At 43.7% G+C, this 19751-nt stretch overlaps 1 protein-coding gene across 5 annotated transcripts in view; it reads right to left on the reverse strand.

Annotated features, from left to right (window-relative positions):
* The window catches only part of CTNND2 (catenin delta 2), an 892725-nt gene that overhangs the window by 80922 nt on the left and 792052 nt on the right, over positions 1-19751 (reverse strand). For all 5 annotated transcript variants that reach the window (XM_078066561.1, XM_078066564.1, XM_078066562.1 and 2 more), the window contains one exon: positions 19510-19660. In XM_078066561.1, coding sequence (XP_077922687.1) covers positions 19510-19660 — 151 coding nt within the window. The remainder of the gene's footprint in view (positions 1-19509; positions 19661-19751) is intronic.

Below are 19751 nucleotides of genomic sequence, written 5' to 3' on the forward strand. Positions count from 1 at the left end.
TGTCTCGAATGGTCCTCTATCAGTTAGATTTGTATCTCCTGCAAGCACTCGCCTCACTGCAGGCTACTGTCACCTCTAAATGTTTGACAAAGTTTCCTGCCAGGACCTGCGCACAGCTGAAAAATGGAAGATAAGCTGATGACCACAGCATTTGCGCGAGTGGTGCCAAGGGGAAGTAGCTACCCCTGCCGCATTTATAAATACACTAGCAGCATTTCCCTTAGAATATATTTCTGGGATAAATAACGTGTGGAGCCCCGGAAACAATTTCTGCCATGTGGAAAACTGAACAAGACAGGATGGGTACACAGTCCTGTTCACAGGGATTTGTCAATTCCCAGAAGCACCATCAGAGGGGATGACTCCACACGCACACATGACTTGAAAGATGAAGATTTCAGTAGTAAAATATGACCGTGCAGAATAATGAGCCTCAGGAAAGAAAAGTAAAACAAATAATACCCGAGAAAAGAGTCTAGACCAGCGGATGGAAACCCAGGGTGCTCATCAGTCTGAACCAGCTGACCCCCCGCCCCACCCTCACTCCGACCCGTATATTTTTCCCTGGGGGAGATGAACAGGCACCATCACCTCTCCTATAGTATAGGGATGAGCTATTTACTCCACTTCAACAAGGAAGACAAACTTAAAAGTACTTCACAATATGACCTACAGATACTGCTAAAATTATTTGAACATATGTGGGTTTATATTTTTCAGTCGCACTCATGCAAAGAAAGAACATTATATCTTGTCTGCTCTATTCAAAGGGAAAAAAATGAAATTATGTAAGAAACCTATCTTTGGTTAATGAGCCAAGAAATGCTTGTCTACCTGTGGCTAGGCATTTTATTTTAAGATGAGGCTTCCCGTAGCTGTTTCTGTATTTAGAGAATTGAAATAATTGGACCGTGACTTTAAATATCTTTTTTTTTATCATTGATGATGAACCAATTAATATTATCAGCCCTGAGCTTCAAACGTATGTTTACAACTCCCTACGAGGCATCTTCCCTTTCATGTCTAATAGACATTTCAAACTTGCAATCCAAAACCAAACTCCTGATTCTACCGGACGATCTCCTCTGTCCTTTTCCTATTTATTATTAGTATTCCTAGTTTGTACTCCAATCCTATTTGCTCCACCTTCGAAATGCTCTTCCCAGCCCTCTCCTACAGCTCTGGTGCAGTACAGCATGATCTTCCTTCCAGCCTATGGAACTCAAGCCCCCACTGGCTTTCCCAAGATCTACAGTCTCCGTGTAAATCCCACCATACTCTCCCTGGCCCAAACCTTCAGATTGTTTAACCAGACTTAAAGGGATCTCTCCCTCGCCACCATCCTCTGTGACCTTCCCTGTCTGATTTGCTGGTTGCAACAACGTTGACCTCACCACTGTTTCCGCTGCAAGCCAAGCTCCCTCAGGCTTTTTGCTGTGGCGCTGTTCCTCTTGCCTAGGAAGCTCTTTTTCCAGATGCCTTAATGTTGGGCTTTTGCCCATCACTCAGGAGTTGCTTGGATGTGACCTCCTTGTAGAGACATTCCTGACCACCTCTCCTCCTCACACTCCAATCCCTTAGACTTGTTTATGCACACCCAAAGCACAAAGTAAATATTGCTAGCTTCTTTTTGAAGCTGTTTCTGCCCCTAGAACCACAAGCCCCACCAAGCAGAAACCCAGATGGATGCACTATTGTGATCAGCACATGGTAGGCATCCAGCAACTACCGGTCAAATGAATGAATAAGGAGATAAATTAATTCTACAATTGGAAGTCAATACACGAGGAGCAAATTATGCTAACCTCTTGAAATCCCCAGCTATTTCTTATTTTGATATCTTGGCAACTGTATGAAACAATCACGTTAGATTTTTATGGTATGAGAACAGAATCGTGAAGCTTCCAGTCTGAAAGCTGGACTTCTTCATATTAATTAGTCCCCAGGAAGTTTTAAATATGCTACTCATTGTCCCAATAATGATACTTTATATGTAGATAAGAAATTATGGTCTAGCATAAAATTCGTACTGTAGTCTTAATTAGCTTCAAATGTAATCCTTAAATCTTGCCTGGTGTTTCTCACCACACAGTTGGCCGCTTTTCTCAAGGCGGTAAGCTCCCTCTGGGGAACTGTGGCTCAAAATTGGTCCGTGTAGGAACTGCTTGTGGAAACACAGCTAACCCATCAAGAAGCACATCTTTCTTCTTCTACCATCGACCCCGGTCACATGGAAACAACGTGAAGGTCAGTGCTAGAGCTATGTCAGGGTCAGGCCACTTTGGGGCAGTGGTCTCCAAACTGGGCCCTGTGCACCCTGTCGTTTCATGAAGGCTTTCCAAGGGGATGCAGGATTTGGAGTTTTCAGGGAACCCATCTGCAGCCCCTTGACTTCTCTATGCACTGTTACAACAAAACTGATCTGCTTGAAAGCACACCCAAGTGCACATTTATAGCCTCCCTTCTCTCCATGAACAAAAATAAGTCAAATTCCTCTAGAGTGGCCAACATTTTCAGAGTCCAGATCAAGGGTGCTTGCAAAGTGTGAGTGTCTGGGTTGAGAAGGAAGCAACTCTAATTATGGGCAGTTCGTCTTTTTTCCCAAAAAGGTAGCTTCCAATTCTTTACCTCCTTCAACATTGAAGGAGAACCTAATCAAGTTGTCATTTGATAGATGATTAAAGATAACTTCTGATGATAAATCCCAATGACATTTTTGAAATTAAAATGTGTAAAAAGGTCAAAGAATCGAGTGATATTGCTATAAGGAAAGATCTTCTATCCCCTCCACCTTATATATGTGAGTGATGTTTCTCAGTATTTAAATCTATTAAAAAAATTGAGAAATGATTGGTACTGAATCTTGTTCATTCAAGCAATAAGTAATCTTCATTTTTGACTCTATGAATTGAGATAAAAGGGATCATCCATCTAAGGAATATATTTCCAATACAATTTTACTTTTTATATTAAAAATTTTAACCAAGATTTATTATACATGTTATTTTGATCAATTATATCCTGCTAATAACTATAGTAACTTAATCCATAAGACAATTTTTACTTAAAACCTAATACCATAAAAATACTTTTAAAAATACATTTTAATTTTTATATATATCTTATTTGCAGAAAGAATGATCAATGAGAAACTTTAAGCATAAAATACATCAATCAGGGTAAAATTCTTGAGGAATGTGGAATGGTCACATGTTTAAAGAGCAAAAGAACGTTAATGAAGAACATGCTCATATATTATTAAAAAGGGTAATGGTGGATATTAAACCACTATGGTATTCAGATTTCTGAGCTAGATTTAAAAGAAGGATGTATAAATTTTATTTTTAAAATGTCACACAGAAAACTACTTCCTTGGCAACAATTTAAATTTAAAAGTGTGAGGGAGGTAAATAGTTGTCCAAAAGCCTTTTTAGAAAGTTCATAAGCAAAAATAAATAACAGACCCCTGACTCTCAATAATTCTAGTAATGTTTCTAACTCATTGATTCTATCAATAAACCGATCTCTTCCAGGCCCCAGTGATCAAACCTCCCATCAGGGAGTCTACCAGGCTGGGTGGGAAGTGTGGGGAGACCAGACCCTGGAAATGCCAGTGGCATTAGGAAACAGAATAAAATGACTTCAGAACTTCAGGGAACCACAATTAAGAAATACAATCTTTTGTATTTCAAGAAAGGTAAATAAATAAATGAATACCAGTGGATGGCTTTTGTAAAAAAAAAAAAAAAAATTCTTAAATTTTCCTTAAGCAATTCAACAACAAAATCAACATTCTTTCCTAACGTAAAGGGACCAACGACTGTCAGGCTGTCCCCAAAGCCTTATCACGGTTTCTTTGGGACCATGACAGTCATACTTGAGAGAATGAAGATGAATTGTTGATTTTTATAATTTGTTAAATTTCCAAATTTAAGAATTAAAGAAAATCCCATATACTCTTTGTGAAAAAAAGGAGAGAGAGAACTTCAGGGAACATCAGGGAAAAGAGGAATGTAGTCCTAGGCTTTTATAGGAAGCCTAAGAGGAAGGCAGGGCCCATTTCATCCCCCTTCCATCCTCCAAGTAGAAGTACCGGCTTGTTTCAGTCCAGTTACGGAGCTAATCTTATGCACATATTTGAACTCTCTTTTTTCTGTGTGTCAAATAAAGAATCTCACAGGTATCTGAATTAAAAAAAAAAAAAAAAGACTGAGCAAAGACTAGATGACAAATATAATCTGTGAAAGGCCCTGAGCCTGGAGATTTACTAACAACATGGAGTCAGCCCCCATCCATGGGCAGAGAACCATGGAAAGATGAGAAGAAACAGCCATGACAGGAAGCATGGAAGTCACCAGAAGATGGGTCTCCATGATGGGCGGGTCCATTCCACACATCTTTTCCTCCTTTCCCACTTCCTCCACCCCCCTCACATTAAGTAGGAGATTCCTGGAACGTTACTCCACTCTCCCAGGGGACAGGACTGCAGCTGGCCCATAGCTGACCGAATCCCTACCCCAGGCCTGGGTATACCTGGCTTTGTCAGTCCCATGAGTCCCATGAGGGGGGCCATGTGCTTGTTGCTGTCAGTAATATTGTCTCTTGTCTGTGGTTTCCTCTTTTCCCCAGCACTGCTCTCCAGGTATGGCTCTCATTCCAAGACCCCTAAAACCTTCCTTCTGTCTCTGCCTCAAGCCCAGCAGGCTTGGCTGGGGTTGTCTTTGGAGCCAGTGGGAAACTGGAAAGCAGGGTTGCTGACATGCTACCTAAAGCCAAGATGGAAAGATGGCAAAGCATGACTGTCAGTCTGTCCCTTCCCATGGGCGCCCAATGACTGTAGATGCAATCATGTTCACACATGTGAGCTCACTCACCCTTTTAAGGTGCACTTTGCTGCACATTGTACTTAATGACTGAGTGCTTGTTATTCATTGTTTGTTGTTCATAGATTCTGTCTAATTGGGTAGCATGGTCACAGGCTTACCGTGTAAAACACTGACCCAAGGGAGGCCCTCTACTTTGTAATTCAAATGTTTTCAGCTAGCTCTAGTCCTCTGCCTCATGGAAGTAGGTACATGAAAATTTTGCATTTCCCCCTATGATGCTGCTTTAGAAACAACACCCTTTTTCATCATCAACAAATATCCTTGCCAATAGTCATCCCCTACCCTACCTCTTTTTATCCACCACCTCTTGTCCCCCAGCCTGGACCAATAGTGAGAGTTGGTGACAATGGAATACAATTCCAGTACCCTCTCCTTTGGGTAAGTGAGGTGTCACAGAGGGAGGTGACACACTGGGATGTTGAGTATCAGGTCAACTGAAGAATGTATAGTGTGGCCAGTGGAATTATTCCTTGGGTCTCCCCACTGCCTGGCACTCCTCAGTTGTGTAGATTAGCATCCCGACAAAAGAGCAAGGTCAAAAGTTTGGAATCCATAACTTCTTGCCATAGCTGATGCAGCCCCCACACCAAGCCCCAGAGAACCCCGCACACAACATGCACTGCTAGTCAGGGGTGGGCAAGGCCAGATGGACGGGCATCTGAGAAATCCTGTCACAACACACTCAAAAGCAACTGAAAACACACACTGCCTAGCATCCCCTCTGCATATCACAGAGAACATATTTTAAAAATCATTCAGGCTCATAAGGTATAAGGTAGCAGCCAAGAACGGTATATTTGGGAAGAGATAAGTAGTATTAGTTCAAGAAAAATCACTCTCAAATAGGCAATACTAATATCCTAGCATTTTTGAAAGATGGTTGTGAGGCAGGGTTACATCTCAAAATATGAATTTGTGTATTTTCTGTTTATTTTTCTTCTCCTTTGCTTGTTAACAGTTACCCTGAGGGCATTTTTTTTTTCTTTCTCAACCTACACCCTGAGGCAGACACAATCTCAGAGGCCACAGACCTAAGTAGGAGAGGGAACATCTGGATGCTGCTTGAAGGATCAGGGTTTCAGGTTCCAAAGATTAGCTAAGACTGGAGCTGAGGGCAGGGGGTGCTAGGGAGCGGCTCAGCACCTTCAGTCCTCCCAGCTAACCATGCCAGAAGCATGTAGGCGCCCAGAGGGTGGGGAGCTTGGACACCCTGAGTGAGCGAGGGTGACATCAAGGGAAAACCCTGCCCCCGTCACAAGAATTTTTTATTTTTTAAAAAGAGAGAGCGCGCAATGGTGGGGGGATGGGGAGAGGGAGAGAGAGAATCTCAAGCAGGCTCCACACTCAGCATGGAGCCCAACACGGGGCTCGATCTCACGACCCTGAGATCATGACCTGAGCCGAAGCCAAGAGTCGGAGGCTTAGCCCACTGTGCCACCCAGGCACCCCCACGCATCAGAAGATTTGAGACACTCCCTGTGGTCCTCTAAGTACTGACCTCTGTTGTCAGTGTTACCCTTGCATGTGAAATTTTCAACAGCTCTTTACACTCCTCCTCTTGATTACATCTGTCTTTAAACATAAAAAGCTTTATTAAGCGAAAAGGTAAAGTTAGAACACTTTGCCAAGCCAGAGAAGTTCATGATATGTTCATCTAGGTATGGTGTGAAAAATCATACTAAAACAAGGGAGTCATAATACCCACTGGATGCTCCTATGATTTGTTTGATTCTAGATACCAATGCCATTAGTGACGATGTTACCGGAAATTGGCTATTTCAAAGCCATTATTCATGACATACAGTATTGTAGGGAAAAGAACAGAACAGAATAATTTCTAGAGAAAAATTCTGTGTTCCAATCAGAGAAATAGGATGTCTTGGAGAAAAACACTTAGGGTTAGACTCACCATTATAAAATATTTCAAAATTGAAAGAAGACAGCTTTGTAGGAGGTCAGTGGGCTGCTTTATTTATGATGGGTCTTACTGGACTCTAGAGAGTGGTTCTCAACCTTGGCTATCTATGATAATGCCCCAGGAAGCCTCACGATCAGTCTTAATACTTGAGCATCTCTGGGGATGGGTTCGGGTGATTCCAACGTACAACTGAGATTAAGAACCACAATCTAACAAAGTGCTTCTCATCTGCTTTGGTTTGCACAATAAAAATAAGGCATGTAGCTCTATTTTTAGGGGTGTGGTGGTGCTGGTATGTTCAAGGTAAGGAAAAAGGATGAGGGTAGGTAGGTCTCAATTGTCAAAATGCTGTGGTATAGGTTAAAACTACAAACCAATTTTGAATAATTAGGAAAGTCTACACATGACCATGGGAATTTGGTTTATGAAACCACAATATATGACTTCAACTTATTATTCATTTAAATAAAACTTAGTATCTACTAGATGCCAAAATAGCCCTGTTCTGCAGGTGCTAGCAGCAAACAAGGAAGATACTGTCCACACTCCCCTTGAGCTCCTATTGTCAAAGAACAGTAACAATGTAACTCCTACCTGTGACTGCCATCCCATTAACACAATGCTAGGCATTGTCTGGCCTTTCAAAAGAAGCATTAAAGGAGAAAATAGAGAAAGACGTTCTTCTTTCTAAAAAGCTATCAGCTTGGCCAAGGAGATAACCCAACTTCACTGGACACATTATGCATTACTACGGATCTTGTACACGGACTCCTTATATGCTAAATTCGGGGGCTGCACAGATAACCATGAAAGAGCTCCAGTGGGGCAAAAAAATTAAACCTAGAGTTCTCAGGGAAGTTTTGTGAAGGATGGCAGGGGAAGCTGAATTTGTCTTGGAGGATGGGTAAGGAGTGGAAGAGTAAAAGAGCAGGGATGGGGAACAGCTGAAGGGATGGAGTTGGAGAGAGAAAGGTAAGAGTGGGGACCGTAGGGAGCGTGCCCAACTGGAAGGAAAGGTGCGAACTTAGGAAAAGCAAGTACAGAAATAGAGAAAGTGAGAGTAAAATGATCTGAAAAATGTAGGTAATGCAATGATCCAAATAGCTGGCAGCTGAGATTTATAGCAGAAAGGGGGAATGGGGGAACGAGACATGGGAGGGAAGAGAGAGATCCTTTGATTCAGAAAACTGATGTCAGGGCCATAACACTAGAGAGAACTCTCTGGAATCTGCAGGTGCTCAGCTTCCTAGCCCACCTATAGGTTAAATACTGATCACATCCTGAAACACTTGAACTCAGTGGTGAAAACGGAATTTAACTAAAAGCTGCAACTAAGCTGAATTTAAAGCCCAGATATTGCTAAAATATGTATCAGATCAACTCAGCCCTCCACCTTAGAAACCTGATAGAAGAAATGGGGTGTTCTTTTTTTGGAGGTAGATAATAATCTACCTCAGTCAATTCTAAAACTTTAACACACAATGTCTGGCATAAGTAACAAATCACAGACGTGCAAAGAAGCAGGAAAACGTGATTCACAATTAAGAGAAAAGACGGCCAGTAAAGACAAATCTACAAATAATCCAGATGGTAGGATAAGCAGACAAGGACTATATCTGTGATATATATGTTAAGCTACCTAGGGAAAACATGGACAACATATATGAAAAAAATGGATAAATTCAGCAGAGAAATGGAAACTATAGGAAAGAGCCAAATGGGAATTCTAGAATTGGAAAATACAGTAACAGAAATAAAACATTTATATGCTGGGCTTTACAGAAGATTGACCCACGACAGAGTTTAGAGAGAGAGTGGAGGAGAAAGGAGCTAAAGGGAAAAGAAGAAGAAGGAAGAAAACCAGGAAAGTTTTATCCTAGAAACCATGACACAGGAATACATCCAATGCTGCTGGAAAGGTCGAGCAAGATCAGAAGAGAGACATGCCCACACTAGAAGGAATAGAAACTTCTGGGGGGCTTAATAAAAACTGCTTTATTGAAAAAAATCAGGTAGCAGAGTTCACTTTGTGTCATTCACATCATGAAAACACTGAATAGTCCTTAGCTGGAGTGTTTGCCCAGAGCTCGAGGTGAACAGGGATGTGGGGGTGGGAGTATAGGAAGGCTGAGGGGGGCAAAGTGCCCCAGGTAGGAAGCCACGGTGTACACTGGACCTGCCAGGCTATGGGTGAAACTCAAAGGCGAGATGCACAGAAATCACACAGAGAATTCAAGAAATTCGCTGAAGAAGTACAAAGAAGGCGTTGTGATGCATCTACAGGGATAAAGAAAAAGAAGAAAACAATCCCCAAAGTTTCTATCCATTTCTATCACTGGGAACAGGAAGGAAAGTAAAAGATTAGGTTTGGGTTGATGATGTCTTGAAGGCCCATCCTTTTGAGCCCCAGAGAGAGTGACACGGTGAGGATGTCTCGTGCTGGGGTGTGAAGGTGAGTCCTGTCTTGGGCAGAACTTCCTGATCGTGTCCTCGCCCTGGCACACAGTGAGGATAGAATACCTGCAATGTGTTGGGGGTAGGAGCTCTGTTGGACAACAGCTATGCCCCATTGGAGGCCATAGATCCAGGAGGGTGGGCAGGTTCAGGTGCCCCCCAGACTTTCCTGGGGGCGGAGGGTATCACAATTTCAGCACACTTGTCACCCAGTCATGGTGCATATGGGAACTCTGGTCCAAAGTGGCAAAGTGAAGCCTTGCTCACCCCAGTATTCCCAGTGGTCCTGGCACACCGTGACCCTCCATAACCATCTCCTGGCGAGACAAGCCTGTGATGTGGGTCATTTCTCACACCCACACTAACATTTTAAGAATAACAAGGTCACTCCTGAAATGGACTTGACTCTCATGCAGACACTGGGTGGTATCAGTCTGTGGAGTTAATTAACATTCAGTTAAAAAGTTGAACCCCACCACTCTCCATTTCTTGGCTACAACTTTCCTTTCTAACAAGCAAATTAAACTGTTCAAGTCTCCATGTGAAGACCATGGGGATTTTTTTATCTTTTGATCCATCTTATACATCAAATACCCTCTCGTATTGATATTAGAATACTAGTGACTCCTAATTAAAAGCAACACATTGCACATTACTGAATGCACGCGCCATCCTGGCTGGTAATGTGTCAAGTTCAGTTGCCTGCATTCAAGAATAAGGATGGTGAAATTTGGTCCTCAAAGGATATTACCTGTTTCGGGAGACAAGCCACTTGTCCTTTATCATTCTTCTCCAAAGCCATTTATTTTATGTGACATTGTTCAGACACTAGAACGCACAAAACTGAATAGGGAAATTTCGTTGTAAATTTGAAAAAAACCCCAAAAAACCCAGTCTTTTCTGAGAGGCAATAAATGAACTTTCATGAACTTTCCTGGTTGTAAGGGAAGAAATCTCTGAATTTCAACTAAGTGTCTTGAAACTACTCAGGATATTTTGGCGAGGAGCCGTTGGGAATGATTCGTTGCTTCCCCTCTCCTCTTACCAAGCATCCCTTTGGTTCTAGTCTGACAGGATGAACAGATGAGCTTTTTCTTCTCAAGCTTGCTTCTCAAGGAGCAAACTCTGCTCTATCTGCTTATGCTGGTTCATAGACTGCCCAGATGCTAGGAGGCGCTGCACCTCCATCCTCCCTCTGCCTCTTGGGTCCCCAGCTTCTTGCCTGGGGCTTGCTGTGTTCTTCTTCCTGGGATGGCTGCCCCTTCGCTACAGTGTCTGCTTTCTCCTCCTTTTATTGCCTTACATGCCCTCAAGGGCAGAACCACAGGCACATTCAACATACGGTGCCAGCCTACACGCCTTTTCTTTAGCAGAACCCCCAATTACGGCTGTCCTTGCCTGCTCTGTAATTCTTCAACATCCAGCGCAATAAATACAACCAAATGCCCGAATGGCGATAAGAGTATTCATCTTTAAGCTCTTAAACTATTTTCTAATCCGCCATTTTTAGCGTTAGAGAGTAAAAATAACAATTTCTTTCCACACGATTAAAACTTTTTTTTTTGGAGGGGGTATAGGGGAAAAGATGGTAGTCTACATATAGAAAAAACACAATTTGAAAACATTATCCTGCTAAAATCCTCTTCCCTTCTTTTAGATTCTCAAGATGTGGGGGTATTCGAGGAGATCCATTTCATTTCTCATGTATTCTCTTCTTGAAAACATTCTCTTCTGAAACTGTTTGGCTAGGCATAAAATGAATACCTAACTAGTCAGAGTAAAGTTAGGTGGATTTTATTTCCTCTTTTCTTTGAGGTCTTTAAGCAGAGGTTCTGAAATTTGGATCCGCTGTAAATTTCAGTCAGTTTTGCCTTTTCCCCACATGGAGTATTTCCAAGGGGTGAATCATTAAGTCTTGTTTAATAAAATAATTATTGGCTCTTCAATTTATTTACAACTCCCCTTCCAAGCAATTCTTATCTGCCAGACCCAGCCGCCAAAATTCCCCCAACAGGTGCCCAAAGTTAATTAACGAAGAACCCATGGCTCAGCCGGAAAGGAAGGCAGCGTTCACGAGATTAGGCTCTTGGGTCTGGGGGCTCTAACAGGCACCTAATCTGAAGATACCAAGTTTTGGCCAAAGCACACACCTTTCCGGCTGCCTAGATTTTGGCTTGTGAAATCAAGTTATTAAAGAGAGCCAGCAAAGAGTGCTCTGATAAATCACCTCGTCTGGGAAACCAGGCTTCTTTTTACAATACTAATTGAAATTGCATGTGTTTTAATTAAAACAACATCTGCCAGGGTCTGAAGAAACACATTTTGAAAAGTAGAGAAGGTATGTCTCTAAAATGTCCTCAAATCTAAAGCCTTACACACGCCCAGGAATGAAAATAACGCATGGCCTCTCAGTTGCATTGAGGTCTCCAGAGTTCTGCTCTTTCCCTGGGCAAAGGTGGGACTCCCCAGGGTCAAGAACACGGGTAAAGGGCGCCTGGGTGGCTCAGTTGGTTAAGCAACTGCCTTCGGCTCAGGTCATGATCCTGGAGTCCCAGGATCGAGTCCCGCATCGGGCTCCCTGCTCGGCGGGGAGTCTGCTTCTCCCTCTGACCCTCCTCCCTCTCATGCTCTCTGTCTCTCATTCTCTATCAAATAAATAAATAAAATCTTAAAAAAAAAAAAAAAGAACACGGGTAAAGAAGGTGCCCCATGAGAAGGCTGCCCTCCAGAATGGGAGGCCCATATCCCAGAATGTTCTGCCATATGCAAGCCATCTATACATGAGATGAGAAACTAAAATACACACACGCTTCATTTTTTTAAGATAGAGAGAGAAGGCAGAGGGAAAGGGAGAGACAGAATCTTAAGCAGGCTCCAGGCTCAGTGCAGAGCCCGACTTGGGGCTCGATCCCACGATCCTGAGATCATGACGTGAGCCGAGATCAAAGCTGGATGCTTAACCCACTGAGCCACCCAGGTGCCTCCCTGCAACTTTAACTGACGGGCGGGCCGTACAGTGTTCGAGCCCTCTGTTCCCCAGTTCTGCTAGGGGACACTGTGCGTGCAAAGTGGTATTTTCAGCATACAGGGGACGAGGACCAAGATGTGTTTCAATCCTGGGCCAAAGAATTATGACAAACTGGGGCACCTGGGTGGGTCAGTCATTAAGTGTCTGCCTTCGGCTCGGGTCATGATCCCAGGGTCCTGGGATCGAGCCCTGCATCAGGCTCCCTGCTCAGCAGGAAGCCTGCTTCTCCCTCTCCCACCCCCCAGCTTGTGTTCCTGTTCTCGCTATCTCTCTTTCTGTCAAATAAATAAATAAAACCTTTTAAAAAAGAATTAAGACAAACTTTGAGGGGGGCGCCTGGGTGGCTCAGTCGTTAAGCGTCTGCCTTTGGCTCAGGTCATGATCCCAGGGTCCTGGGATCGAGCCCTGCATCAGGCTCCCTGCTCAGCTGGAAGCCTGCTTCTCCCTCTCCCAATCCCCCTGCTTGTGTTCCCTCTCTGGCTGTCTTTCTCTCTGTCAAATAAATAAATAAAATCTTAAAAAAAAAAAAAGACAAACTTTGAGGAACCACTTCCTGAGTAATATTTGGAATGCTTCTTCTTGGAGGTGGAGACCCTGCTTTAGGTATCTCTTTATTTCCCTGAAAACATGCTCTCATGATTACAGAATTGAGTAAAAATGTATCCTAAAGTTTGGATGAAGATCAGTACTGCCAGGTTGACAATTCTGTGGATAGACATCTCAGGAAATTCAGTTGTGAGATCACTAATTAAAAGAAAATATTTACAAAGCTATGCAACATTCAGGACAGTACAGATATAATGAAGATATTCCCCTTTTTTTCCTTCTAGTTTTCCAAAAGAAAATACACTCCTCCCTAGGTAACAATCTGGCATGGAGGAGGTCATTCTATTGACAGAATTGACTATCTTTTTCTTTATTCAGTTTTTATCTTCACTTAAAAGGAAGTTTTTATATTGTCCTTTAAATATAACCAGCAACCACTGTCTATAAACGTCTTTACAGTGGTCAGATAAAATCTTTCATCTGAATATTTAAAACATTGTGGCAAGAAAAAAAAAAAGCTAGGAAGGGAATGTCCCCAGCCCCTTGGCCTCTACTTCCCTAAATGAATGAAAAGGGTAGTCTGAAAACCCCAAAAGGGGAGAGAAACAGCAATGGGTTACTGCTTAAATAATAATTAACTCCCAGGCAAGAAACTACCCTTATTTTGTTCATGATTTCATTAGTGTGGGAAAGTACCACTAGGTACACCCGGAAATATGGGGCTCCTTTCTCCTCCATCTTTCCTGGTGGTTACCTGTGTTTGGAGCCAGCAGACTCCTGTAAGGAAATGGCCCCCTTCTGACCCCAGAGTAGGTCAAATTTTGTCTGGCGCTCCCTCAGAACTTGGAACCGAATGAGAGCGTGTTGCCTAGACAGAAGCTCAGCTAGCTAATGGGGTGAGGAGAAGGTTAGTTTCATGAGAAGAATGGGTCTTATAAGACGAATGTGTGGGTCAAAGGAACATTCTTATAGATCATCCCAGATATGGGACCCAACCATCCAAATGATAATCGAGGGAAAGGGTCATGCAAAGCAGAGGATGAGGTAAACTAGGGAAGGGCCAGGTTCATGAGGCAGTGGAAGGTCCTTCTCTTCAGTCCAGGGAAGTATGTAGGGGAGCGGGGAGGATGCTTCCAGATCACCTGCCAGAATGTGTGGCAAGCAGCCACGGCCCGGGAAGCGAAGGGAGGGTGCTCCATCGCTCTGCCAATACAACCCGAAGGGGGTGCAGTCACTCTGCCAACACGAACTTCTGGCAGTGATCAAGGCACACACAGAAAATGGTACTGTTTCCTACCCAATCTCAAGCCTCTTTCCGAGAGGCAGCAGAATGAGTTTGAGCTTGACAAGAGTCCTGGATTTCAGGGAGCGTCTAAGCTGTCTTTCTATCTATTCCCTGGAAGCCATGGAAAGAGGCTGAAACAGACATTTCCCCTACCCCTTCCTCTCTCTACCTGGGATTCCCCAAACCGCCTCCAGATCATTCTTCAGAAAAAATACCAGTGTTTCTCGCCCATCAGCGAATTAGTTCAGCAAACATGTACTGAGCGCCTGCTATGGGCACAGCAAAGTGCTAGGTCCTGCAGGACATAAAAATAAATATGGTACCTGATCCCTGTCTCTTATCTCATTAGGGGAAGATGAAGTACATACACACAAAAACCTAAAAGACATTGCAAACCTACAATTACACAATGGAAATCTTAAATTAAAATGTTTCCTATCAGCTAGGTACTACCCACCTCTGCTCTGAGTTCAAGGAGTAGCCTACATTGGGAAGGCCACCCTGAGCTTAGTTTGGAATGGCGGGTGGGAGGTCGTTAAGTGCGTAAGTGGGAATGACGGTACAGAATCTGGCGTGGCTGAAGAATTCATGAAAAACCATTAGAAATAAGAGGCAGTTTGGGGTGGCATGGGTGGGGCCTAGAATGTGGCACCAAGGCATCCACAGACTAGATAATCTTGCCTGTTGGGAAACCTGGCAGGGCCTGTGTTATCCATAGCAATGGTTTTGATGTAGTCTTGATTTTCTGGGCTGTCTGCAAATGCAGCAAAACAAAACAGCACATTCAATGAAATTACTCTCTTGAGGATTATTTTCCATGGATGGATAGCAATGGGTTAATGACCAGTGTTTGCCAGGTGATCAATCTCTCTCTTGTCTAGTGTTTATACACGTTTGAAGTTTTTATTTTTTGGAGTTTCCTTTGTTTGTTGGCAGAGAAGGTAGAGATTTGGCTAAAATAAGTGTCTGCCATCTTTATCAGGACTGGCAATGTGCCAAAATGGATGGCATTTTATTATACTTGCTAAAGGGATATAATATTGTTTGCTCTTTTCACTGAAGCTAATTATTACCATTCTTTATAAAAACCTCTCTGAATGATGAAATAACACTTCACTCGGATAATTAACATATTTGGGAGGCGGCAAAGAAATGTATGCATGTTCACTAATTTGGATAGCTGCGCCACATCATTGAGAAGAACAAGAAGGTCCATCTATAGACAGAGAGAGATAAGTAGATAATACTTATTGCCCAATGGCAGAGACAGACACAGAGCCATGGAAGCTCATATGACAAGAGGACATTCCTTTTAGATGATCCTCATTAGAGCTGAGGGGGTAGGAGGATCGTTGTTCAACAGTTTCCCAATAATGGAATCCCGGAAGATGAACCATGTCTTAACCGAAATGTAGCAGCAGCTCCTCCCCCATCCTAACTAAAAGAACCATCTCCAAAGAGTTGTGATTTAAACTGAAACCCTAAACCAGTGATGGGAAAAATGGGGTTTCTTCTGCAATTGTGAATGTCTGCATACACCAAGCAAATTTTAGGAGGAAGATGAACAAGTTTTTAAAATGATTTTCTTTAATTAATATAAAATGCTTTCTTTTAAAGTTTAATTTAATTTGCTTACTTAATGTTTTGCTGATTGGGGTTCATTTTAAGATGATGGCCAGGCAGGAAAAAATTTACTTTTGTCATTTATTCAGTGAAAATGTATGAAGTCCCTACTATGGGTCCAGGCACCCTTCTAGGTACATGGACTACTCCAGTGAACCAACAAGACAGAACTCCCTGCCCTTGGTGGGCATACTTTCCAGTGGCAGGAAGATGGACAGCAAGCAAGATAAAGAAGTGTTGTGTTATATATTAGGAGGTGACTGGTGCTGGGGAAAGAAGCAAAATGAAGAAGGGGGTGGAATTTAAGACCGGGGGCCAGAAACTGGAATGTAAAGCCTGAGTGGGATGAGAATAGAGGCTCAAGGACACTTGGAGAAAGAGGACTGCAGGCAGAGGGAGCGGCCAGTTCAAAGGCCCTGAGGCAGGATCATGGCTCACGTGATAAGGGAACCTCGGTGAACCAGTGACCGCAGCATGCTCGTGACAGCGAGAGGGGAGAAGGCGAGTGTGGACGGGAACCAGAGAGCTCGATCAGGCAGAGCCATATCTGCGCAGCAGAGATTTCACTTACCCTGGGGCGGACAGGAGATGAGACATGCTCTGGCTAAGGTCTTAACAGGACCATCTGGCTACTGCGTAAAGAGTGGACGGTAGGGAGTGATGGCAGAGGCAGGGAGACTGGACAGGGGCCAAGGTAATAACCAGGTAGGTGAGCAGTGATGGGAGTTTGGGGAAAAAAAGCACTGAAGATGAGAAGTGGCAGGTTCTGGGAGAATGCAGAAGCGTGATCAGACTTGCTGACAGAGTGGGTATGGGGACCGAAGAGTCAAAGAGCCCCGCAAGGTGCCGAGTGTGGCCCAGAGCAAAGACACACTGCCGTCTGCTGTTGGGGGCAGACTGCGGAGGGACTGGGGTCGGAGGGAACGTTAAGGAGCTCAGGTCTGGAGATGTATCTGGGGTGCCTGAGGGATATCCAGTGGAGATCCTGGACAGACGACTGGACCCTGAGGTGTGGGATTCACACCAGAGACATCCACCTGAGAGTCATCAGAATACAGGTGATCTTTAACACCCTGAAACCATAGGAGGTCACCAAAGCTTTGGGGGAGAAGTGATGGAAAAGAGAAGTCCAAGTTCAACTCTTTGTCACTGTTGCTGTTCTTTGTTCAAAGACACTGCAGCTTCCTTTTCAATATACAAAGTTCTGTATAGCATTTCCTATAAAAATCACTGTGTTGATACAGCATTTCAAGTAAAAGGCCTGGCAGAGGTCACATCTCCTTTCTCCTAGATAGAATAGAAAGGTGTGTTGTTGTTTTTGTTTTGTTAAGTTCTGCTTTTCTCATTCAAGGAAAAAGTTATTGATTCCATAAAGTCGGTGACTTGGATATTTTCACTTCTATTTTTAAACGGCTGGCTCCCTTTCCTGTCTGGTGACATTTGATAGTAAAGGCTTAATTTAACACGGGCAATATGGAGCTCCAAATGTTCCTGCCTCAGAGAGAGTACTAGATAACTGGCTTCTGAGAAAGAAGAGATGCCTGCAAGCTAGAGAAGCAATCAATAGTTCCCTATTTTGTTATATTTTAATCCACCAAAAGAAATAAAACACCAAACACACAATACCTAGCAGTTAGTATACAGGCAGCAGACTGATTAGCTATTGATTTTTTTCCCCTCCATTTTACATAGGAGCACTAGGATTTTATTGGAAGCCCCATCTGTCCCGTCTGAAACGACTATGTAAGGAAAGGAAAAGCGGATTTGGAGAAGGTAACCTTCTGAGTTAATGGCCTGGTTTAAATATACAAAATCCACAAACAATTTTTAAGTCATATTCAAACTAAGTATACATATCAAATTGTGAGTTTATCTTTCATGCCTTATCATAGACTGCGAGCTTAACAAAACCACTGCATTTATTAGACACAGATTTGAAGTCCGGTTCCCTGTAAATAAATAAATGGATGAAGGTCCGAAGATACTTTTGTTTTTATTGGAGGATATGATGGGTATTACGAAATGGCAGAAAAAAAGTGGCTGGTTTCCAGATCCCAAAATGGCTTAGCACGCCGCGCTCAGGAATGAGGACAGCAGAACTAGACCCACGTATTTATGTGACATCTGTGGATGAAATTAGGACCCACACTTGGTACTCCAACTGCCCCAGGAATGGAATCTTGCTCCTTTGCCCATGCTCACCTGCTTCCTCCCTTTCCCCCGGCCCAAAGGCTGCATAACGTGAACCTTTGGCGTGGTGGGTGGTCCAGCTCCCTGCTTCCTGAACTCCACTGACACCTGTTACCTGTAAGCAGGCTTGCCAGGCTTCACGCTGCACCGACCACAGACACTACTGGTATCATCTCTTTAATTTCAGATGCCCTACCAGGCGGACAAATGTCTGTGGGGAGGCTTGTGCCTCTCCCTGGGCGGGTCCCTTGGTTGACCACTTCTCCACGCATCCATGGCCTTGGCCTGGGATCTTCTCATCTGCAGAGGGAGGACCCAGGAAGCCTCTCCAACTTGGGCTCCTACCACTCACTCTGCGCCAGACACATAAGACCCCTTGAAGATGTTGACCCCACTGCATGGCTCCCAGCTTCCCCACCAGGGGCTACTTGCAGAAGCTTCTCCTTCAGTTTGTTTGTACTCCCCCCCCTAGATATCCACACGACCCACTCTCACCTCCTTCAGGTCTTTGCTCAAATGTCACCTTTCCACAACTCCTATCTTGACTTTGACCTCCCAGTTAAAACCACAAGCCCTAGGCTGAGTGAAAGAAGCCAGACACGAAGGCTCGCATATTATATGATTCCATTTACATGAAAGATCCAGAATCGGGATGTCTGCAGGGACAGAAAGGAGACTGTGGCTGCCAGGGGCTTGGAGGAGGGAAAATGCGATGCCTTCTTAATGGCTATAGCGTTTTCCTTAGGGCAAGGAAAATGTTTTAGAACTGGAGTTGTGACATTGTGAAAATGCTAAATACCATCGCAATGGTGCACTCCAAAGTGGTGAATGTAATGTTAGGTGAACTTCATCTCAATGAAAAACACCTGCAGCCTCACAATTATAGTTTCCTTTACCCTGTGGAAGTTTTCTAACACACACGGGGTTCATGTGTGTATTTTGTTCGTTGTACCTCTCCCCTCTCCTGAATGTAAACCCCACGAGGGCAAGGCTTCCTATCTGCCTGGCTCACAGATACGCTCTCTGGGCCTAGAACAGGCCTGGACCAAAGGAGGTCATGGATAAATATTTGTTGAACAGATGACTATATGACCTCCTGAATGCTTCATTAAGAAAACATCCTTCCTATTTCTTGAATAGCGAATTAGAGGGAGATGAATCTTTTAAAATAGGATTCAAGAGCCGGTGTGGTCTAATCCATAATGAATCTTAAAACAGACAGGGGAAGAGGTGTGGCGTGTATCCATTAGAATTCCAGTTCACCACGTGGAAAGCAAACAAACAACTGGACAGGGATTTAGAGGCTCAGGACAGTGGTATCCAGTGCTGAGCATTGTGGTCCTTTTTAATTTGCAAGGATTAGGAATGTCAACAAACATTGCATTTTCCTCTGAATTCTAAAGGATAAATCAGCGCATTGGATTTAAAGCAGAAGGGACAGCTGGGAAAACACGGCCTCTAATAAACGCACTATTTCTGCAGGTGCAGATGTCCTGCCTATGGCTTTGACCACGTGCACCCCGCCAGGAAATATTTTCTACTTAAAATCTGAGTTGCTGTGAATTGGGAGAGAACGTACCAATGAGCTCCTTGTTTCTGACGTCCAAGGCCATGTTCCGGAGTGCCGTGGCCACCGCACACACCACACGGTCGTTATCTATTCGAAGCAGCTCCACGAGGATGGGCAGGCCTTTCTCTTTTCGGACAGCAGCCCGGATATAGACTGACCACTGCAACAAGAGGGAAGGCAAAGACCTTAGAAGCCGAGGGGGGGGAAACCCTATCAGCAAATAGCGCGTGTGGGTTTTCAGACTGCTGTTT

This window comes from Halichoerus grypus, chromosome 2, assembly GCF_964656455.1.
Source record: "Halichoerus grypus chromosome 2, mHalGry1.hap1.1, whole genome shotgun sequence".
In the NCBI taxonomy this organism is placed as follows: domain Eukaryota; kingdom Metazoa; phylum Chordata; class Mammalia; order Carnivora; family Phocidae; genus Halichoerus; species Halichoerus grypus.